The sequence below is a fragment of the Lissotriton helveticus genome, chromosome 9 (genome assembly GCF_964261635.1).
Source record: "Lissotriton helveticus chromosome 9, aLisHel1.1, whole genome shotgun sequence".
Lineage (NCBI taxonomy): Eukaryota > Metazoa > Chordata > Amphibia > Caudata > Salamandridae > Lissotriton > Lissotriton helveticus.
This window is the reverse complement of record NC_136070.1, coordinates 598920432-598943364: the sequence shown is the minus strand read 5'-3', so window position 1 is coordinate 598943364 and position 22933 is coordinate 598920432. Positions and strand designations below refer to the sequence as shown.

Here is a 22933-nt window from a genome sequence, read left to right as displayed (position 1 = left end):
CTATTACCCAAAGATTACTTCACTGTTAATACACAACTCTCCAAATGTCACTTGTAAATACATCATCGTAGTCTTGAGCAAGGCCTCCACGCCTTTAATCATTGTTTCAATTAAATGCCTAATATCTTGGCTCGAATAATGCTAGCACGAAGCAGATTTGCTAGTTTTGAGCATTTTATAGTTTTTGTGAGCCCTCCATATAATGTTTTTGTTATTTAGCAAATTCCACGCACTGCTCATTTGTGACCATCACTTGTAAGCTTCACACTTAAACAATATGTTTATGGTGTTCATCACTAACACCTAATATATGAGCTTTGCCACACGCCAAATTCTACATATCTCACTTTACCTATCTTCTGTGAGCATCTCATATGTGTCTCTCACAGCAGGTGTTTTACATTGGTAAGCTTCTCTCTCTTCCATACTAACACAGGACAGTGTTTGTGAATATCCCACACAAGGCTAATTCATATTGCAAATTTATCTAATAGAACTGCTCATATTTTTGTGCAAGATAATGTGTTTGAGTGCATTCTACACTCATATCATCCACCTGCAATAACGCTTCTCATAGATTAGACAACCAAACTTTCTGTTATATACTTTGCGATGCATTAAGTGTTTCTCCACTCTCCAGCCATAGGAATGCAAGCGATAAACTTCGTGTTTGAGAAACTATCCTTGCTCTCCTTCTTGTGCCTGCTAAAACAGGGATTTCCAAAAGTGATCAGATTGACTTCATTACTCAAGCAGACGCACAGAATCCTATACTATACCAATAAACCTGCCATTTCTTACATAAAACATGGAATAAACTAAACTCTATCTCCCACCAAACCCCACCAGTGCGTCATTTATTTTTTATAAATATATATACAGATTACTATTCTTACATTAACCTATATTTAGCTTGCAATGCAGTGGTTAGAGTTTTGCAGTGATGGGACATGTCTTGGTATAAAGCAGGTGTAAACAGTTAGGATGTACCAATATCTGAAACGGACGGGGTAAGGAGAAGGTAAAAGGGGCCTGATAACCTGGAACCACCAACATCTTCTTCCCTCACAAATATATTCAAACCACAGTAGGACGGTACCCGTTTTCATTAAAATAACATTGTCTTGGACCCCCAAACACCCAATAAGATGCTTACTTGCTTGCTTATTTATCTGGATGATTCAGTAATTAGAATATTACCAAGGCATAAAACCGGATCTGGAAACTCTTGAGCAGTACATCTGTGCATCAGTAAGTGCTTCAGTGCGGCTCCGAGTTAACGCTGTTGTACTTCAGAATTGACATGCGGCTCAAATAGGCACCACTTAAACATGCTGATGTCTGTACCTTTCTTTCTGTGCAACCATACACAGATCCGGCGCTGCCTATTGTTTCTTTGAAAAAGTCTGAGAAAATTATTTCAGTGTGTAAGGGAAATGTCACATCCCAAAACTACAGGTTTCAATCACAGTAAGGACTGTCGGAAGCAAATGTCTGTGACAGATCCTCACCAGTTGTACCTATGGTCGAGCCATGGCCTGCAGTGACTTTGCGTCAGTGAACTCAAAAGCCATATGGGACCTAAGATGAAGCTCTACCTTACAATGTTTGGAAGACAACACCCTACTTAGTGAAAGAACCAAGTCCAAAGGTCGGTCTCAGTTCCGATCTAGGAGTCGATTCCGGTGTTGATGGTCTTCATGCTCCACATCTTCGGGTAAGTTGAAGAAGTAGCAGAAAAAATCCAAATGAACATTTGCCCCTTCCTGCCACTCACAAACTCTTGAGGAGGCATATGGACAGTCCCATGCCTCTCGATCTCTGAGTCAGCCAAATGTCACTTTCTGTGGTCGTCTGTGACAGAGGCAGTTCCAAGAGTTCCGCATGGCCATTCTCGGACTCTTCAGTAGGCCTTTTGACTTACTCTGATGTGCCTTTGGGCCCCATGGAGCTGCAAAGCCCTCCATCTGGGTTACTGCTGGCGGGTTCACCCTCTGCACCAGTTGAACCCTCCTTGCCAGTCACTGAGCCACTTACAGCAGCCATACAGTCTCCACCTTCACAACCCACACCGGTTCCTGGATTGCCGATGTTGGTGGTGTCCAATGTATACTCTGACATTGGCCAAGGCTGCTCTTGGTTGGAGTCAAAATACAACCTGCACCGCTTGACCTTCAACCACCACAAGGAAGATCCCACACATTACATTCCTTGTTTGGCAGATTCTGACAATTATGACACAGGTGATGAAATTGTCCAATCCTACCATGAAGGTAACTAGTATGAAGACCTAGAAGACACCAGTGGCCTTGACACCACCACTCCAGGCTATTCCAAAGTTCTCAACCGCCAGCTTCCTTCCTTAGAGTTCAAAACCAATTATTGCTTGACTGAAGTTCTCCAGTCAGAGCAAACCACTACCCCTTTAATGAGGCCCTCACGGATACCCTGGTCAAAACCATGCTCTGGTGTCACGGAAGACCTACCTCCTGTCCTCATGCGAGCTATACAGTATAGTCAGGATGTGGACAAATTGACAATTCATTATGGCCTCAACATCTCCTGTTCCACCAGACTGGAAATTGAAACTTTTGAGTAGTACCTCTGCATGTCACTGCACTGGCACTGTTCTGCTATGAAAATGAAGTGCATAGACCATATAGGTGCCACTACTGCGCACTGACATCAGCTACTTTAGAGATGGTCCGTGCCCCCAGATGCAAGGGTCCCATAAGCAAATTGGTAGACAGTGTGCCAATTACTAGAGTTGGGATCCTATTAATGGCTAGCATCTAAACAGAGAACGGGAGGTTTGGCGATGAACCTGTGGCTAGAGACTCTATTAGAAATAGCGTTACCGAAGTGAAGTTACTTGTTCTTCTGATAGAGACTTGTAGCCACAGATTTCTCACCGTTTGAATACATACCAAAGCAATACCTATTTGATGGAGTTTCTGTGAATGGACTCAAACCAGAAAGTCCTGCAGGAGCATGCAGACAAAATGTCCTTCCAGGCAAACCTGACCACGCACGCAATATTGCTTCACGAACCAATGAAAGTATGCCCACATAGCCGCTTGGCAAATGTTTATGATAGGAACACTGCATGCTAACGCAGTGGTAGCAGCTTTGGCCCTGGAGAATGAGCATGGAGACCTAAAGGCTGCTTTTTGACCAATGCATAGCAGATCTCTATGCAGAGTATTATCCAGCAAAAAAAGGTTCTTTTCTGCACGTCCTTGCCTTTTTTTGATCCGACTGGGTCTGTGGTGCGATCGATATAGAAGCTCAGCGCTGTCTTGGGGTTCAAGGGAGGAAGGCATCTTTCTTGGATGGCTGACCATAGTGTAGAACGTCAAAAGGGTGATAGTTTGACTGACGTGAAACTGCTTCTCAACTTTTGTCAGGAAGGATGCCCAAGTCAGCAGAACCAGTTTGTCTGGGAAGAAGGAAGTGTATGGTGGAGTGACAAAAAGTGTAAGGCTTAGTCACTCACCGAGGTAATGGTAATGAGGACACAGACTTGATATTAAGGAGCAGTAAAGGACAGCTGTGAAGAGTCTCAGATTGAGCGCACATCAGATAAGTCAGGACCAAATTATAGTCCCACTGCAGCATAAAAAAGGGTGATGGGAGAAATATTTCTTGAAGCCCTTTAAAATACATCTCATCACAGCTGGTGAATTAAACAATGAGGGATGATTTGGAAACCGTAAGAAGGCTGAAAGTTAACCCATAACTGTGCCTAAATGCTAAGCTTTGCCGGGCATGAGACAGAACAAACAGAATGTCCGATAACTTGGCTTGGAGGGGCTCAAACTAGCATTTGCCACACCAAGCCAAAAATTTGAGATCGCTTGCCATCCTGTTAAGAATCAGTGAATTCTGCCTCCCACAGATGGCTGTGTCCCTGCAAGGGACCACTAAAGGGGTTTGGCAGGTGGACTGGGCGGCACGTTGGCCTTGGCTGCAGGGGCGGTGGGTGCCACTGCCTCTACTCTGAAACTGCTAGGTTCCCTGACGGGGCTGGGCAGACCGGGAAAGGATCATCCCGGTCAAAGCTGCAAAAGGAGCAACGGAACTGTTGTGGTTGGTAAGGAGGGGTGGAAAGGCCTGGAGAGCGAGCAGTATACCTGCTCTTCTTAACACACTTGGAGTGGAATCAGCTTTGTCCCCAACAGGTGAGTCCCATTAAAGGGCATGTCCATCAGGGAGGACTCAACGTCGCTGGTGAACTTAGTCGATCGCATTTACGAATGCAGTTGAATGGAAACTTTGGTGCCTATGAGCTGTCCATTGGAATTGGTGTCCCAGTCACAACAAATTGTGAACTTAGCTGCATCCTAACCATATTCAGTTGCCTGAGATGCCACAGGGTGAAGGTCGTTGGGCACACCAGGGAGGACTTGCACCAAAGAATTCCAAAAGGTGTGAGTGGCATCCCAACTAACAGATACCATTGACAGAGCAGAGGGCCGAGCTAGTAGAAGAAAAGACAAATTTGTCAAATGTTTCCACTCGCACAGATTCCCCATCAGGGAGAGTAGTGGGAAATGTGTTGGGATTAGAGCAGGTGGCAGAAACCTGCACCACTAGGCTTTCTGGAGAGTCCTTTCAAAAGAAAAGCATGGTAGCCATAAAAAGGGCGATGGCGCCTAGCAATTTGTCGGTTGACTGTATGGCCAGAATAAGGTTTGGTTCAAGCTCTCAAAAAGGCATTTCTTGCCGCGCTCATCACCCGACGAGACGTACCGCCCGCCACCGGACATAGGGAGCCCTGCTGATCGTTACTAGGCAGGGAGATCTTTTAATCTCTTGAACTCAGCACCATAGAGGACCAAGAAACCGTTTACATTTCGGAAAATAGAAAAGAGAAGCACCAATCGTTTTAAGATTCATGACTGTACCAAAAAGGAAAAGATAAATCTAGAAATAACAAGTTCAACCCATCATCTTAAGAAAAACGAATATAAGGCAATAGATCCTAAATCCAGATCATCAAGGATCGATCCTTACAAAGCACCTATCTACGCTAAAGGGTTCCGGCTGGCGGGCCTAGATCTTCAAACACATATATAATCAGTTGTATCATAACCGACATCGAAAGGATTCCAAAAGAAAGAATTTGAATATCTATTTTTAAACAACCTTCTGCTAACATTACCATTCAATATTGTGTGGCTGCTCCAGGAAGAAGGCGCTGGCCGCCGAAACGCGCGTAGAGATCGAATTTTCATGCCACCCATCTTATATAATTTTTAATGTCCATAAATTGTTAATTTGTGATTGTCAACTGTACCCTATGGGATTTTTTTACTGTTATTTTAATGTTATATAATGAACCCCCTTTTTTTACTTGTGTTAATTAACTAATAAAACCGTGTTTTTCAAGCAGCTGTAGTCCATTGCTATATATCTTTTGATCTTGTGGAAATTTACTGTGTTTAATTGCCTAGGCTGTTACTTCTCAAATATGGGATTAGAGCAGGTGGTAGAAACCTGCACCACTAGGCTTTCTGGAGAGTCCTTTCAAAAGAAAAGCATGGTAGCCATAAAAAGGGCGATGGCGCCTAGCAATTTGTCGGTTGACTGTATGGCCAGAATAAGGTTTGGTTCAAGCTCTCAAAAAGGCATCCCTCTATAGCTTTTTAAAAAAGAAGGAGCTCAGAGGAGGTTTACCCCTGCTGGACTTCCATTAAGACATTGGCTTTAAACTCCAAGGTGGGGAGCTGGAGGTCAAGAACTTCAGCCATCTTATGCATAGCCATGGCGTAGAAAGCGGATTCCTCTATGGCTGGTCTAGGAGAAGAAAAAAAAGGCCTGTCTCTGGGGAGGTATCGAGGCAACTAGCCTCCTGTAAATTCTCATACCAGCTGTGTTCCTGGTAGGGTTGAGAGAACTCATCACCTGGGTCACAGTCATTATCCGAATCAGTCCCAAAAAGTAAAAGCAGGTATGTTGTCGACCTTCAAGATTATTCAGATGGGGAAAGCAGTGCCTCAAGCGGATTTAGACATGATGGAGATCGAGCTCAGACTGGCAATGATTCGGCATCAGAGAGAACAATTGGGGCTGCTCATCCTGTGGTGAAGTCAGCGTTAAAGTGCCTGGGCCAGAGTGAGTCTGACACCGGAAGCGGAGTCAGAAAAACAGCCACAGGCAAGATAGACTCTAAGGACCCAGCTGGCATAGAGGATAAACACACCAGCGGTAGCCCAGGTGGGAAGCCTCTCTGCTCCTTGGGACCCAAAGGCACCCCAGAGGGAGCTGAGAGGGATCAGAGTGAGCTGGAGTATGACTGCGTGGAGCTCTTCGATGTGATGCTGCATGGCTGACGGATGTGGAAACTCTGGTTGTGGCAGGACCAGCTGCGGGATCGGCTTCGAAATTGGCCAACTTTGGGAGGATTATCAAGAAGAGTGGTGCTGCCCCCATGTTTGCTCAAGTGAAGACAAGTGGCATGAGGGAGTGGAATCACACTTTGATTTCTTGTGTTTCCAACACCTACCCGAGGACTTGGAGCTCGACAAAGACCGACCGCTGGAGCAGCTCTGTCGACTTCGTGAACTGGAACGGGACAGAGATCCAACCTTGGATGCACAACATACCTTGGACGGTTCCGGCACAGAGTCTTCACAAGCTTGGTGACAAAGTTTCATCTAATGTTACATGGTGGCCTTCGGGCTAATTGATGTGCAGTCACTGGAGGCCTTGAAGTCTTGGCTCGACCCCACACACTACAGGTATACCTGATGGGGCTCTGTCACAGACATTGGTTTGCGACAGTCCGTACAGGGCTTGAAACCTGTCATTTTAGGGGGTTATATCCCTTGCACACTGAAGAAAAGTTGAGGAAAATATTGAGTTAAGTGTCCTTGAGAGGGAGCTCTAGATCAGCGTTTAGTGGCATGGAAAAAAACTCAACTGACATCAGCACGCAAAAGTGGGGCTCATATAGGCTTTCACGTCATTTCCAGAACAGTGTCTGAGTGATGCCACACTGTGCCACATTCTGGGGCGCAGAGGTACTATTGAAAAGATCCAGAAACCAGATTTGATCCCTGAGTAATATTCAAAAAGGTGAGGAGTGCAGATAGAAGTCTCTATAGGAATCTATGCTTTGTAAGCCAAGGACGAGACTTATGGTTCCACGCTATTTATAAATGTTTACTAATTCCTTCTGCAACCTGCATGCATTTCCTCCTGAAGCGGATACTCCTGGCAAATTAAATTTGTAAGTTCTCAAAAAAAAATCAAAAACAATGAAAAATATTTCTTTTAATAAACGCCGATACGAGCAGCAAAAGACATTTCTGAAACAAAGGTGGGTCATTTAAGCATAAATAAGTTAATGGCATTTCAAATTGTGTTCAACCTGTACAAGTCCAAAACATATAAATACATTTACATTACACAACAGTGTTTAACAGACTGCAGGTGGTTTAAGATGTATGTGAGTTTTTTTTCCTCAGCTGGCTTTATGGTACAGTTCTTTCATGCAAAAATGTTAGAATATGGCAGAAGGACACCTGAAGGGACAGGCAATAAAGAATACAAAATTAACTGGATAACACAGCGGTCACATTTTCAACAAAAAATGTTACTTTGTTTCTCGTAATGGTCAGAGAAATCATGAGTTCTCTTTCCTCGCAAGCTATCTTGTCCATGTTGGCAATCTATACTTTTAATGTCCATTTGCTCCCTCGGAAAGTATCCTTGCAGGCTCAGTAAACTTTGCAGTAAGTAGATAAAATAATGCCGGTGTGGGTACAAGTGCTAAAAGAGGCAGGTCCCGCTCTAGTTTTTCCACTCTAGTAATAGAAATGATTCCATATGCATGCAGCAGCCAATGGCTGAAGAGGACAATAAGCCTTTTCTTCCTTACAAGCAGATCGTTGAAAGACTTGAGGGAGGGGAAACAAAAAGAGTTAGATTAAGCCCAGACAAAGAAAATACAACGATGCACTTTAGATATGACAACATTAGTCTACAATATTTAAACATGTGAACGTTCCTTTACTTACAAGTTCTTTTGGTAGCTGTGATTGAGTGTTTATTGGCTGGCTTTTAGAGCAGGATGTCGCATACAATAATAAAGCAATAATTATTTGTCAAACAATTGGTAAGGAGAAACATTTTTTAAATGTAGATTGAACACCTAATTAAAACATTAAAGTTAGCAAACAATTTCAAAGTCTTGGTACTGTAAAATGCAGGACTTTATTAGCAACATGAAAGGTGTATTTTGAATTTATGAAGCAGTAAAAATGTATATCTAAGTGCATGGCAGTTGAAAAGTTGTCAAAAACAGAAGAGGTGAGTTGCAGAAGCAAACGGAAGAGGAGTTCAATTGAATGAGAGCTAGACATTATGACATTATCATTTCCAGAATGCAACTAGTCGCAGGGGAATTGGAACTCAAACCTGGTGACGATAACAATGGTCATGAAATTGGGGAACATCCATGAAAACTGCAGGAGGGAACAACTTGGTTCCCTGACTGATTTATATTGCCATATTAATCATGCAACATACAGACCCAGATAGTATTCTTACTTTCTTTTAAATGACCCGCATATATTCACAAACGTCTATATCAAACCTAGTCTGAAATAATTAATGGATCAATTTTAGAAATTTGGTATTTGAGTGATCAATCCAAATAATTTCTGTGAATGTCCTGTGGAGGAGGGCGGACCCCATCCATCTCCTCTTTGTTGCAATGACTATCAAAAAAACAGCGGCTCTTATTGCGGATATGTGCAGATAAACAATAAAAAGACAGGCTCCATGGTGGAATACAATTGTACTGCTCAAGGGTGATAATTTGGAAAAAATAGTTAAGCAATTGTGTTGAAAACTATTGTACTATCTTAAATACAAGACCGTGATGTGTTTCACAGGAACAATGGAACAAAAAAGAAACAATATAGGACATTACATTTATACAGACAGCATGTAAAATAGATTTACATGTTTCCAAAACTAATGCAAATGACCACGTAGAAAAACTATTAAATGAAGGTGAAGCCTTGTGTCAATCAAAGGAACCGAGTAGCTGGTTTGTCTATGTCGACTACTTTTCGACCCCCTCTATACTATGGGGTCTTATCAGGGCCAACAGAGTGTGGGGACACCTAGGAATTAATAAAACTGAATGAATACTCCGTACTATAAGGCGTGGGTGAGGTGAGTTTGAATACACCCAAATGAGCACACTAAGTGTGCTTACAACAATCAATACCAGATTATGTGCACTGCATCCAACATAAGTACTTGCAACCAATAATTGCACACTTAACTTGACATGAGTGCAACCCAGATGAGTCCTGACGAACGTGAAGATTGCTTTACACCATAACTATTTCAAATATGATAATCACTTTTACAAACAGTGTTCAGGTACTTCAATGGGAACCACATTTGCTCCCAACCTGGCTAATATTTATATTGATGACCTGGTGCACAGATTTGTACTCTCAGACACCAAGCCATACCAACCTATACCAAGCCAACATAACCTGCTGGAAACAGTACATAGACAATATTTTCTTAATTTAGTCTGGCCCAGACATCATCTTCCACAGCTTCATTACAAATCTTATCATCCAAAAACATTTCATGTTCAGGAGTTCAACACACAAAACCAAGATTGCATTCCCTGACCTGACTATCAAACAAGTGGATGTCAGCCACTCTGGCCACTACACCACACCTCACATCTTGATTGGTTGCAAGTACTTATGTAGTAGCAATGCGCACATCCAGTATTGATTGTTGTAAGTGCACTTGCGTGCTACCAACCAGGTGTACTCAACCTGCCTCGCCCCCCTGTTTTTATCCCTCCGCTGGAATTCCAGCATGCAGCTCATTCAGAGATGCATGAACTGCGGCATACAGGTTGCCCTGACTATTCCAAGGCCATGCCTCCCCCCTTTTTATCCTCTCCTGGACACAGTAGGCTTTGGAGCATATTCTCTCCAAGTCTTGTTATCATCTGCTGTTTGTGTCAAAAAAGAAGAATGCAGCAGCGGCTTAAAGCGGACAGTGACGAAGTGGCGAGGCTGGACACGTGCAGCCAGTCTTCTTGATCGCATCGGAAGCTTCCTCCCGACCGTGCTGTGCGCGTGCAGCTCCCGTAACTGACCATCCCCAATAGGGCCCCCATCATGGCACTTAACTCTACCTTCCTTCCAATAAGCATTGTCTGTCTTTGTTGGCATCCTCACCTTGGAGGTAAGCATGCTCCATGTACTCAATGCAAGTTTGCCTGTATTTGTTGAGTTCCTTACAGGACTATTTATGCATCTTTTGTTTTTTCACCCAGTTCCCATCCGGGGTGCCCCATGTGAGCACCCTTCCTGTTTTTGTCACTTTTGGTTAGTGTGCACACTGGTTGTAATTATCCCAGTGTCAACTATTAATTATTTTGACAAGCTATTTGAATCCTGTAGTATGGATTAGTCATTCTGCATTCTTAATTCCTAGATGCCCCCACATTCTGTTTGTCCGGATAAGACCCCATACTACAGAGGGGGTCAAAACGTCGTCGACCTAGACAAACAAACCACATACTCAATCCTGTTGATTGACACAAGGGCTCGCCCTCATTTGATCATTTTTCTATGTGGTCGTTTTGTTTAGTTTTGGAAACATGTGAATCTATTTTGTGTGCTGTCTGCATACATGGAATGTCCTAAATGGTTTTTTTTGTTCTGTTTTTCATGTGTGACACTGGGCACATCACATCCTTGTAATTAAGATAATACAATAAATTTCAACACAATTGTTTGACAAATTTTTCCCTTGAATAGTGATATTGTATTCTGCCATTGAGACTGTCTACACATCTCAAATAAGAACCGCTGTTCTATTGAAAGAGTTTAATGTCCTGGTTCCTATTGAGTAGGGTTGCATTCGTTTTTTGTTACACTGTGTAAAACATAACAGGCCTATATTTGTAAATATAAATTTGCTGAAGAATCCTGCCATTATAGTTACAGTCCTAGAGACACATCAGGACTATCCTCTATCATGCAAAATGTATTGGTATTAAGAATTGTTAGAATTGTGTTAGTAAGGCGCTGACCGTAACTCCAAAAGAGTCTCTTGGTACTATTAGGCAATTCATCACAGTTGACAGAACTGGCAATAAGAGACATAAAGCAGGTAATTGTAGAGAAGCCAAGTTAACAGCAAGTTCCTAAATTTGAGCAAGTAGGGTGGAGTGTATTTCCATTGGTAAACTGTTGCACACTATAGCACCTTGGACCTTCTAGAAATCCTCACCTTTAATAAGAATTGAAGGTGGGATCTTATAGTAGCTTTGCCAGATAGGGCATCAAAGAGATGGGGGTGATATTTTGTTGGGGCTTCCGGGTTCTGTGGCTTTTAAATAATATTAGGCAAATTACCGTTGAGGTAAGGTCATTGGGAACCACACCGGATATTATTAGGCCAAGCAGGATTAAAATCTATAAGACAGGGAGATGCGGCCGAGTCAGATATCTTGTAATCATCTTCTGAATGTACATAGTCCTCCCTAGAGGAAGAAAGTGCATCATGCAGGTCATGTCTAGCTCCACACTGCATCTAGCCTGTGAAGATCAACCTTTGCATTAGGTTGAGGTAGGTCTTTTGGGCGTTGATGGTAAAGCCCACGTTGCAGAAAAGCGTCACTGTGCACTAAAGATGATCCTTAACCTGTGCCAGGGACTCTGCCTTCGTAGATCCATTACTATGTCAGTGAAGCCGCCCTCAAAGCCAGAACCTTTTTGGAAATTGCCTGAACTGCAAAATCATAAAAGTCCTGGAAGTCCAGAGATGGCAACCAGTGCGACAAGATCAAGGACAGCAGAAAAAGGCTTAGATACAGGAGCCTCAGAGCCACATCCTCCTTAGGGACCAAAGTAGTAAAGGAATTAAAATCTGGTGCCTCCTTCTTTCAGAGGCAGCACCTCTATTGCCCCTTTCTTCAGCAGGTCAAGCACCTTCACATTGAGGTGAATACCAGAGAGTATGTCTGTCTAGGGTAGGACAGTTGGGGGAGGGACATGAAGAAGAAGGTGCAACTTATACAGATGAACTGGATGACAGTCATGATCAACTACGTATTGGTGAAAAGTGAGAGGCTATCCCAGTGGAAGTGGAGAAGCCAGATAGGCTTTGATGCAGCAGACCCAACAGAAGTGACTGAATAGTCTTGTTGCTGTTGGAGGTCTGCTTTTTTAGAAACAAATTATTTATTTATTTATTTTATTTTAGAGGTTTTATATAGCGCTGGCTGGACCCGGGGGTATCAGAGCGCTTTACAATTTTAGAGACAAGAAAGGTCAATAAAACAGGGGACATACATAGCATCAATGTAAATAAACAACATAAAAGTCTCCGTCTGACAGATTTCAAAAAGATAAATATGGGAAATAAGCACAACAAAATGTGTAAGATGTGATAAATCAAACATATCAAAAGGCACAAATTGAAAAAAAGCGGAAAATTGCAGGGTCAGGATAGGAAGGTTAGTGGTCCGTTAGGTTGGTAAGGAAGAGAAGCGGGAGGGGCAGAAATGGGAGGGGGTTGAAGGGGATGCGGGCTGAGGGTGGACAAGGGAAGGGGGGAGCAAGGAGGAGTGAAGGCGGTAAACAGGGAGGGGGAAGTGACGAGGAGAAAGGGCGAGTAAGGCTAAAAACAAGGGAGGGTGAATGCATCTAGGGTCGGACAGATGTAGCCAGTGGAAGAGAACAGATATGGATTAGGGTCCCCAGTATTTATTGAGGAGATGTAGTTTGAGTTCTTTTTTGAAACAAGAGTAGGAAGGGTTGCAGCGAAGGTCAGTTGGAAGGGCATTCCAAATGCAAGGAGCGTTGCCAGAAAAGGATCTAGACTGGGAGGTTTTCTTTTTTAGAAGGGGGGGGTAAGAAGGAGGGTGTTAGTACTTCTCAAGGAGCGGGAGCAACCGGCTTTAGTGAGTTTGCTAGCGAGGTAGGTCGGTGTATTCTGATGGAGAATTTTGTGTGTAATGCAGGCCGTTTTGTAAATGGATCTACCTTCAATGGGGAGCCATTTAAGGTTTTTAAGGGCAGGGGATATGTGGTCGAATCGCTTGCAGTCTGAGTTAAGCTGCAAGGTTGAGCACAGATTTAAGAGGTGCTAGGTGGATCTTGGGAATTCCGGTGAGAATGGCATTGCCATAGTCGATGCGAGAAAGAACAAGGGATTGGACTGCTAGTTTGAAATCATCGATCGGGATGAAGGGCTTGATTTTCTTAAGGTGGCGGAGAGTGAAGAGGCCTCCTTTGGCAGAATTATTGATGTGTACCTTGAGGGTTAGGAGGTTGTCCAGGGAGATCCCTAGTGATTTGAATGAGGAGGACAGAGATAAGGAGCAGTTGAGGGCGTTAAGGTCAGAGATCCACTTCTGAATGGGGAGCTGGTTATTTTTAGGGGAAAAAAGAATGATTTCAGTTTTTTTAGGGTTGAGTTTGAGGTGGTTACTGTGGAACCAGGATTGGATCTTGATGAGAGTGTTGTTGAGTTGAAGGATGTCAGCATGAGTTTTAATCTTATAATAGAGTTGGGTGTCGTCAGCATAGAGATGGTAGTTGATCCCGCCTTGTTTAAGAATGAGTGTGAGGGGTTCCATGAAAAGGTTAAAGAGAGTGGGAGAGAGGATGGATCCTTGCGGAACTCCTAAGGAGATGGAGGTAGGGTTAGATAGGCAATTTTGGATTTTGATTTGTTGAGAACGGTGTTGTAGGTATGAGACAAACCATTTGTGTGTCGTACCATTCAGGCCAAATCGATCTCTAAGAACATTTAGTAGAGCAGAGTGGTTAACAGTATCAAACGCTGCAGAGAGATCAAGGAGGATCAGCAGGCTAGATTCACCATTGTCAAGTGAGTGGTGGATGTCGTCAATAATGTTTAGCATGGCGGTTTCAGTGCTGCATCCTTTCCTAAAGCCAGATTGGAAGGGGTCTAGTAAGTTGAAGTGTTCAATATGTCTATCTAGTTGGAGAAAAACACATTTTTCCAGGGCTTTAGAAAGAAGGGGAAGGTTGGAGATGGGACGAAGGTTATTGAGGTCGTTTGGGTCTGCCAAAGGGTTTTTGATAATGGGGGTGATTTGGCCTAGTTGCAATGAAGTGGGGACACAGCCGGTGGCAAGGGAGCGGTTGATAATAGAGGTCCAGGAAGGGGTGATGATGTGTTTGAGGTTTTGGACAAGTTTGGAGGGGAGAGGGTCTTTGGTGTGGGAGGAAGGCTTGAGTTTGGAAATGATGTTAAAGACGTCTCTTTCAGTGACTGGCTGGAAGTTAAGCCACGTGGCATTATTTTTAGTAAGAGAGTTAGGGTGATTGGAGTCAAGGAAATTGGAGGGCAAGGGGGGGTGAGGGAGATCAGAGTTTTGATGGGCAGTAGTGGGTGTAGGGGGAGTTATGGTGGAGGGTGGGATATTAAGAGAGATGTTTGGATTGGTAGGAGGGATCACAGAAGAGAGGAAGGATTGCTCAATAAGTTTAATTTTGTCTGAAAAAAAGAAAGCTATTTCTTCACATCTAGTCGTCGAGGCCAGTGGGACAGGGGGGGCGGAAGTAGTTTGATTGCGCACAATGTTGAATAGTTCTCTTGGCCTATTCTGAGCTCGATCTAGTTGTGATCTGAAGAAGGAAGTTTTTTGTCTAAAGATGTGTTTTTTGTAGGACGATCTAGCAAGTCTGAGGCGGGTCAGGTTAGAAGGAGAGGGGTGCTGTCTCCATAATCTTTCAGTCAGTCTGAGTCTACGTCTTTCATTATTAAGGTCTGTGTTAAACCATGATTTGGAGGGGATATTTCTTTGCTTTTTGAGTTTGAGAGGGGCAAGAAGGTCAAGGGTAGTAGTGACAGCTTTGTTATATTGTTCGGTTAGTTCATTCGTGTTAAGGGAGGGTGGGATAGCGAGAAGCTGGGCATGAAGTTTGGATTCAAGTAAGTCGGGAGGGATAAGACTGAGATTTCTGATCAGTTTCATGGGTTTAATAGTTTTGGAAGGAAGGGGGGAGGCAGAGGTGGTTATGGTGAACAGGATAAGGTGATGGTCGGACCAGTCAATGGGAATGATGTTAGATAGGAGGGCTAGATCTTTGCTGGTTATGATAGCGTCAAGGGTGGCTCCTTTGGAATGGGTTGGCGACTGACAGATTTAATTGAGGTCATTAATTTCGAGAAGGTCAGAGAGGAGGGAGATTGAGGGATCTTTAGTATCATTCCAATGGAGATTAAAGTCTCCCAGGAAGATGTTTTTAGATTTGGAAATTGAGGATTGGGTAAGAAGGTTAGATAGCTCATCAATGAATGGGTAGTGATAGCTCGCAGTCCGGTGGCAGAGGGCTCGCGCGCATGTGCTGCTGCTGTTTTTAACCTAAAACCCTGCTCGTCTCTGCTGATTACGAGCAACTTTATTTTTAATTTCTCTCCTCACCCGTCCTGCTGATCGCTAGTAAGGACATTGTCTTTTTTAATCTCCCCCCTGTGGCCCGCTGACTACGAGCCGCCACACTTACTTGTTAGTCCGCCTGAAGCCAGTCATTCTCGACTGCGGGCGCCATCTTGGGTTGGGTGATCGGCCTGCCTCACCTTAGCCACACCCCCCTAGTCACACGGCTACTAAGGACCCTCCTTCCCTCCTCTCCAGCGATAGCTCGCAGCCCGGTGGCAGAGGGCTCGCGCGCATGTGCTGCTGCTGTTTTTAACCTAAAAACCTGCTCGTCTCTGCTGATTACGAGCAACTTTATTTTTAATTTCTCTCCTCACCCGTCCTGCTGATCGCTAGTAAGGACATTGTCTTTTTTAATCTCCCCCCTGTGGCCCACTGACTACGAGCCGCCACACTTACTTGTTAGTCCGCCTGAAGCCAGTCATTCTCGACTGCGGGCGCCATCTTGGGTTGGGTGATCGGCCTGCCTCACCTTAGCCACACCCCCCTAGTCACACGGCTACTAAGGACCCTCCTTCCCTCCTCTCCAGCGATAGCTCGCAGCCCGGTGGCAGAGGGCTCGCGCGCATGTGCTGCTGCTGTTTTTAACCTAAAACCCTGCTCGTCTCTGCTGATTACGAGCAACTTTATTTTTAATTTCTCTCCTCACCCGTCCTGCTGATCGCTAGTAAGGACATTGTCTTTTTTAATCTCCCCCCTGTGGCCCGCTGACTACGAGCCGCCACACTTACTTGTTAGTCCGCCTGAAGCCAGTCATTCTCGACTGCGGGCGCCATCTTGGGTTGGGTGATCGGCCTGCCTCACCTTAGCCACACCCCCCTAGTCACACGGCTACTAAGGACCCTCCTTCCCTCCTCTCCAGCGATAGCTCGCAGCCCGGTGGCAGAGGGCTCGCGCGCATGTGCTGCTGCTGTTTTTAACCTAAAACCCTGCTCGTCTCTGCTGATTACGAGCAACTTTATTTTTAATTTCTCTCCTCACCCGTCCTGCTGATCGCTAGTAAGGACATTGTCTTTTTTAATCTCCCCCCTGTGGCCCGCTGACTACGAGCCGCCACACTTACTTGTTAGTCCGCCTGAAGCCAGTCATTCTCGACTGCGGGCGCCATCTTGGGTTGGGTGATCGGCCTGCCTCACCTTAGCCACACCCCCCTAGTCACACGGCTACTATGGACCCTCCTTCCCTCCTCTCCAGCGATAGCTCGCAGCCCGGTGGCAGAGGGCTCGCGCGCATGTGCTGCTGCTGTTTTTAAACCTAAAAACCTGCTCGTCTCTGCTGATTACGAGCAACTTTATTTTTAATTTCTCTCCTCACCCGTCCTGCTGATCGCTAGTAAGGACATTGTCTTTTTTAATCTCCCCCCTGTGGCCCGCTGACTACGAGCCGCCACACTTACTTGTTAGTCCGCCTGAAGCCAGTCATTCTCGACTGCGGGCGCCATCTTGGGTTGGGTGATCGGCCTGCCTCACCTTAGCCACACCCCCCTAGTCACACGGCTACTAAGGACCCTCCTTCCCTCCTCTCCAGCGATAGCTCGCAGCCCGGTGGCAGAGGGCTCGCGCGCATGTGCTGCTGCTGTTTTTAACCTAAAACCCTGCTCGTCTCTGCTGATTACGAGCAACTTTATTTTTAATTTCTCTCCTCACCCGTCCTGCTGATCGCTAGTAAGGACATTGTCTTTTTTAATCTCCCCCCTGTGGCCCGCTGACTACGAGCCGCCACACTTACTTGTTAGTCTGCCTGAAGCCAGTCATTCTCGACTGCGGGCGCCATCTTGGGTTGGGTGATCGGCCTGCCTCACCTTAGCCACACCCCCCTAGTCACACGGCTACTAAGGACCCTCCTTCCCTCCTCTCCAGCGATAGCTCGCAGCCCGGTGGCAGAGGGCTCGCGCGCATGTGCTGCTGCTGTTTTTAACCTAAAACCCTGCTCGTCTCTGCTGATTACGAGCAACTTTATTTTTAATTTCTCTCCTCACCCGTCCTGCTGATCGCTAGTAAGGACATTGTCTTTTTTAATCTCCCCCCTGTGGCCCGCTGACTACGAGCCGCCACACTTACTTGTTAGTCCGCCTGAAGCCAGTCATTCTCGACTGCGGGCGCCATCTTGGGTTGGGTGATCGGCCTGCCTCACCTTAGCCACACCCCCCTAGTCACACGGCTACTAAAACGACCACTATGTGTCAGCGCAGCGGACGAGCGCAGCGGGCGCGCCGTAGGCGCGCCGGAGTCGCGCCAGAGTTAAGCCCGTCTGCGCCCGTCCGCGGCTGGCCGGGGCAAGGGGCCATTACCCCTGGTTTTCCCATCCGATACTCTTCAGCGGACTTGACCCTCCTACAAGGCCATTGGCCCCTCGACCCCTGCACTATTCAACGGACCATCAATATGGGTTGTCATTCTCCCTGTCGTGCCTGTCCACAAGGCTGTCCCCTTCCTATTGTCGCCCCGTCAGCTCCTCACTCATTGCCCATCTCTGACCCCCGCTCTCCCCCACTGTCTATTATCCTATTAAACACTAGGTCAGCCATTAAACATCACCAGGAATTATTTATACTCTTAGATACGGACAAACCTGATCTCCTACTCTTAACGGAGACTTGGTTCTCTGAGACTTCTCTTCCGTCTCTACTGGCTGCCCTTCCCTCGACCTACTACTCTATCCGTGCTGACCGTCCTGGCGGGAAAACGGGTGGAGGCGTTGCCCTCATCGCCCGTATTGATTTCCAGTTCCAGATTCTCCCCTCACCCCTCCTGGGAGGAATTGACCACCTTGTGGTCCGCTCCACCTCCTTCTCCCCTCACCTAGAAATCGTGCTGGCCTATCGTCCACCTCAACCCACTCCGTCTTTTCTCCCCGCTTTTCAAGATTTACTTGGCACCCTGGCCGTCAATTATGCCTCGGTTTTAGTCCTCGGGGACTTCAACTATTGGCCTACGGACCCTAAGGAATGCGCCTCATCCAAGGAATTTTCCGAAATCCTCCTGTCACTCAATTTCACTTCCCTAGTCCATACCCCCACCCATATTCACGGTCACATTCTAGACCAAGTCTGGTCTCTCAACTGTCCCATGTCTTCACTTACTGTTACCCCATGCACTTGGTCTGATCACTTTTTAATTTCCTTTTCCCTTAGCCTCTACCCGATTAAGACACTCACTCATACCAAAAACTCATGGGCTCGCAACTGGGGCAAGGCCAACTTGTCGGACCTCACCTCTTCACTTTTGGCCTCCTCTCCCTCTCTGTCGGGCTTGGCGTCTGCAGCTCAAGCCAAGGCCATCGACTCTTGGCTTACGAATGGAAGCGACTGCTTGGCTCCTCTTCGGCGCACCTCGATTAGGCGCCCTAAAGATGCCAATCGATGGTTTAGCAAAGAACTGAAAGAGCAGAAGCTCACGGTTCGACAGGCAGAACGCAGATGGAGACTGGACTACTGTCCTATCTCCAAGTCCCGCTACGTCCTTCTCCTAGGGACCTACAAAAAAAACATTATAGAGACCAAGAAAGCCTACTTCTCGGCTAAAATTCTGGCGGCTTAGAATCAACCGAAGGAGATTTTTGCCATCACCCACGACCTGGCTTTCTCTGATAGGACTTCATTAAAGCCCCCTCCCTCTCAGAAACTCTGCGACTCGTTGAACTCCTACTTCGTAGAAAAAAATCGCTACAATCAAATCTAACATTCCCCCCCTTCCCCTCTCTTCGTGGACCCCCACCCACCCCCCGCCCCAGCTTCTCTCAACTCTTTTCCCCCTCTCTCTGAGGAAATTTTCCTCTCTCTTCTCCCCAAAATCAAATCCGGTTCCCCCGCAGACATCTGCCCGGCACACATCTTACGGCAGATTTACTCTGTTTGTACCCTGCCTCCTCTCAGTTTCCTCAATGATTCGTTGGCCCAAGGGGTTGTGACTCAGTCACTAAAATCCGCCTCCATTGTTCCCATTTTAAAAAAACCAGGAGCCGATCCCTCTGTGTTGGCTAACTATCGCCCCATCTCCCTGCTACCCTTTCTAGGCAAGGTGCTTGAGCGACATGTCACCTCTGCGCTCAGCTCCTTTGTCGAGGAGAATGGGATGTTGGCCTCTTGCCAGGCTGGGTTTCGACCTAAGCACTCGACAGAGTCAGTGGTGGTGTCAGTGCTCGACACCCTCAGAGAAGGTATGGACGTAGGTCAACCTCAGGCGCTGGTCCTCCTTGACTTGTCCGCCGCTTTTGACACGGTGGACCATTCCATCTTACTCTCCCGTGTCAGGGCGGCGGGCATAGGAGGCTCAGCCCTCATTTGGCTCTCTTCCTTCCTGAGGGACCGGACCCAGGCGGTTCATCTCGGGGAGTTTTCAGCTACCCCCTGCCAGGTCCAGTGCGGAGTACCCCAGGGTTCTTCTCTGTCTCCTTTATTGTTTAATCTCTACATTTCCCCTCTTATCTTTGCTCTCCAGCAGCTGGAGGTCACGGTATATAATTATGCCGATGACCTCCAGCTCATCTTTAATCTGTCCTCTTCCTCTGACTCTATTTCTAATTTTCAATCTACTCTATCCTTCATCAGGGACTGGATGAACTTCAACCACCTGAAGCTCAATCCCGATAAGACGGAACTTGTGGTTACGGGTGGTTGCTCCAGTCCCTGGAGCTCTCTATTTTGGCCCCCTTCCTTTGGTCCTCCCCCTACCCCAGTCCCATCTGTTAAGACTCTAGGCATTAAGCTTAATGACAAACTCACTATTCACTCCCAGATGGGTTCGGTGGTTTCTTCTTGCTTTCTCACTCTTCGTACTATCCGCTCCATTTCTCGCTTTTTTTCTTTCTCTGCACTCAAATTGATCATGTCCGCACTGGTCCTGTCCCGCCTGGACTACGGGAATGTCTTGTTCAATGGCATCCCTCAGTACAGCTTGCGCAAACTACAACTGGTGCAGAACCAGGCGGCCCGCCTTGCTTTCGGTCTCCCCAAATTCCATCATACCTCTCCCCTCTTGAAGACCCTTCACTGGCTCCCTGTCCGGGAACGCGCCTTGTTCAAACTAGGCTGCATGGCTTTTCAGGCCAGGACTGGCCTGGCCCCTATTTTCATATCTTCAGCCATCAAATCTTACGTTCCCGGCAGAGACCTTCGTTCCTCAGCCCAACATCTTTTGGTTGTCCCTCGTTACAGGAAAAAAAAACAGGGCGGCTCTAAATTTTCTACCCTCGCCCCTGTATTCTGGAATTCCCTCCCCTTCCATCTTAGGTCCCTCACCCAGTATTCCATTTTTCGCAAATCCCTGAAAACATTTTTATTTACTCAGGCCTTTCTGTTTTAAACCTTCCCTTCCTTCAGCCCATGTCTCAGCGATTGACTCCGCCAAGTAGGTTGTTTGCTATCTCAGCGCCAAGAAACCGCACAGGTGTACGTTGCGCTCTACAAATATTTTAAACTTAAACTTAGTGATTTCCAGGTGGATTATATATATATTGAAGGCGGATGGGGGGAGAACCCTGTATTTTGAGTTCGGCTACGAGGTATTCAAAGGAGGCATATTCTGCGTTATTGATAAGGGAGAGCTGTAATTCGTCTTTAAAGATGATAGCTACACCACCGCCTTTTCGGATGGGTCTATCTTTCCTAATGATGGAGTAGCCCGGGGGTGAGAGTATGTCAAGAATGCTTGTAGAGCGGTCATTAAGCCAGGATTCTGTAAGGAACGCAATGTCGATGGATTCGCTAAGGATGGTTTCAGAGATTTCTATGGCATGTCGGGCAGCGGAGCGGCAGTTAACAAGCATGCAGGTGAGGGGTTTGGGAGTGGGTTTGGGAGATGGGAGGGCATGGATGGAGGTGAGAAGAGGAGGGGGTCTAGGTGAGACAGGTGAAAGGGGAATACGACTAGTCCCCAATATGACGGGGATGTTTGAGAAGGGGGAGGCGTGTTCATGGTAGATGAGTATGGAGGGTAGGAATTTTGAAGGTCGAGGATCTCCCGGTGAGAGAGGGTGCAAGCAGTGCGGAGTGGTCTTTGAGCCCGGCAAAGCAAGGGAGTCGTTTTCCACGGTTTGGAGGTGGTGGGGTTTATTAGACCGGGGCTAGCGGTGTTTCTTCGGGGACGGTGATCGCTGGATTTGAGGTTGAGGAAATCGTTCCTAAGACGAGAAAGATCTCTGGTAAGAGTGGAGATGTTAAGTTCGATGTTGCGAAGGGAGTTTGAGATAAGAGTGAGGGAGTAAATAGAGTGTGGGGGGAGGAGGACAAATGGGGTTCGGAGTTAGCTGCAGAGGGGGGTCTGCTCTGAGGAGGCAGTGAGCAGATGCAGGCAGGAGGCCTGTTCTGAGGAGGGGATGAGCCGAGGCAGGCAGGAGAGCAGGGAGGGCTGTAGTTAAAAGGGAGAAGGAGTGGCATGTCGGGGTAGAGGGGAGATGAGACCTCTGTGGAAGAGAAGTTTGGGGATAGCAAGGAGGTACAGTTGCGGAATGGTGTAGGAGTGAGGGGGGAGCTAATGGGAAGAGTATAGTTCAGGGAGGGAGAGGATGAGTTGGGAGAAGAAGGGTGTGGGGTAGTGTGATTCAGAGGGTGTGAGGCTGAATTGGGAGGGGAGGAATGAGGGGGGATGGAGGAGGAATGGAAGGGGAATCTGGGTGAGGAGTATTGTGATTCTGCGTGAGTGAGGATGAGTTGGGAGAGGAGGAGTGAGGGGGGGTTGGAGGAGGAATGGAAGGGGAGACTGAGAAAGAGGGCCAGGAGGGTGGAGTAATAGGTAGGGGAATGGGTGGGCTGGTTGGGAGCAAGGGGGATTGGGAGTGAGGGGTTGAGGGGAGGATCAAGGGGAGAGTGGAGGTCGTAGTGAGGAAAGGGGATAGGTGACAACGTATGCATAGTGTCATTGGATGTTGAAAGGTCAGGGGCAGGAGAGGTGGGCTGGTGGGGCAGGGTCGGTGGGGAGAGAGGAGGTGGAGGGTATGGGGGGCTGTTGGTGGAATTGGAAAGTTGGATGGCCAAGGATCTGAAATGGAGTTCGAAGGTGTTAAGATGGGGTACGGACGCTTGGATGAGGATGTTACCAGTTTTGAAAATGGAGATGTTGATTTCACCGCAAAAGGTTGGAGATGGAGTGGTGGAAAGTTTGTCGCCATGGGGTATTTTGGAGGTTTTAGTGACTGGGAGATGTTGTGTGAAGATTCTTTTCCATTTAGAGGGGCGTTTGGAGTAGAAGATGTAATTCGTTTTAATGGGGGCAGTAGGGCTGTAATAGTTGTCAACAATAAGTGTTTCCGGATTTCGAATGAGGAGGTTGTGTTTGAGTTTTTTTCTAGCGTGTTTAGAAAGATTGGGGGGTACGGGATGGACCAGGAGTTGGGACCATGTTTAGATAGAGAGAGATCCTGGGAGGGGGGAAGGGATATTGAGAGGAGGCATAATGGGCAAAGGAAAAAGTAGGGGAGAGGAGAGTCAGATAATCACGTGCGTAGTCCAGGGAGAGGCAG

The 22933-nt window shown here is 46.5% G+C and overlaps 1 protein-coding gene across 2 annotated transcripts in view; it reads right to left on the bottom strand.

Moving 5' to 3' along the window:
• Nucleotides 1-7263: 7263 nt before the first annotated feature.
• Nucleotides 7264-22933, bottom strand: part of JKAMP (JNK1/MAPK8 associated membrane protein) — a 59424-nt gene continuing 43754 nt past the window's right edge. The window contains exon 7 of one of the 2 annotated variants that reach the window (XM_078660613.1): nt 7264-7903. In XM_078660613.1, the coding sequence (XP_078516739.1) occupies nt 7685-7903 (219 nt within the window). In that variant the 3' untranslated portion in view covers nt 7264-7684. The remainder of the gene's footprint in view (nt 7904-22933) is intronic. The other variant, XM_078660612.1, reaches the window with a different exon arrangement.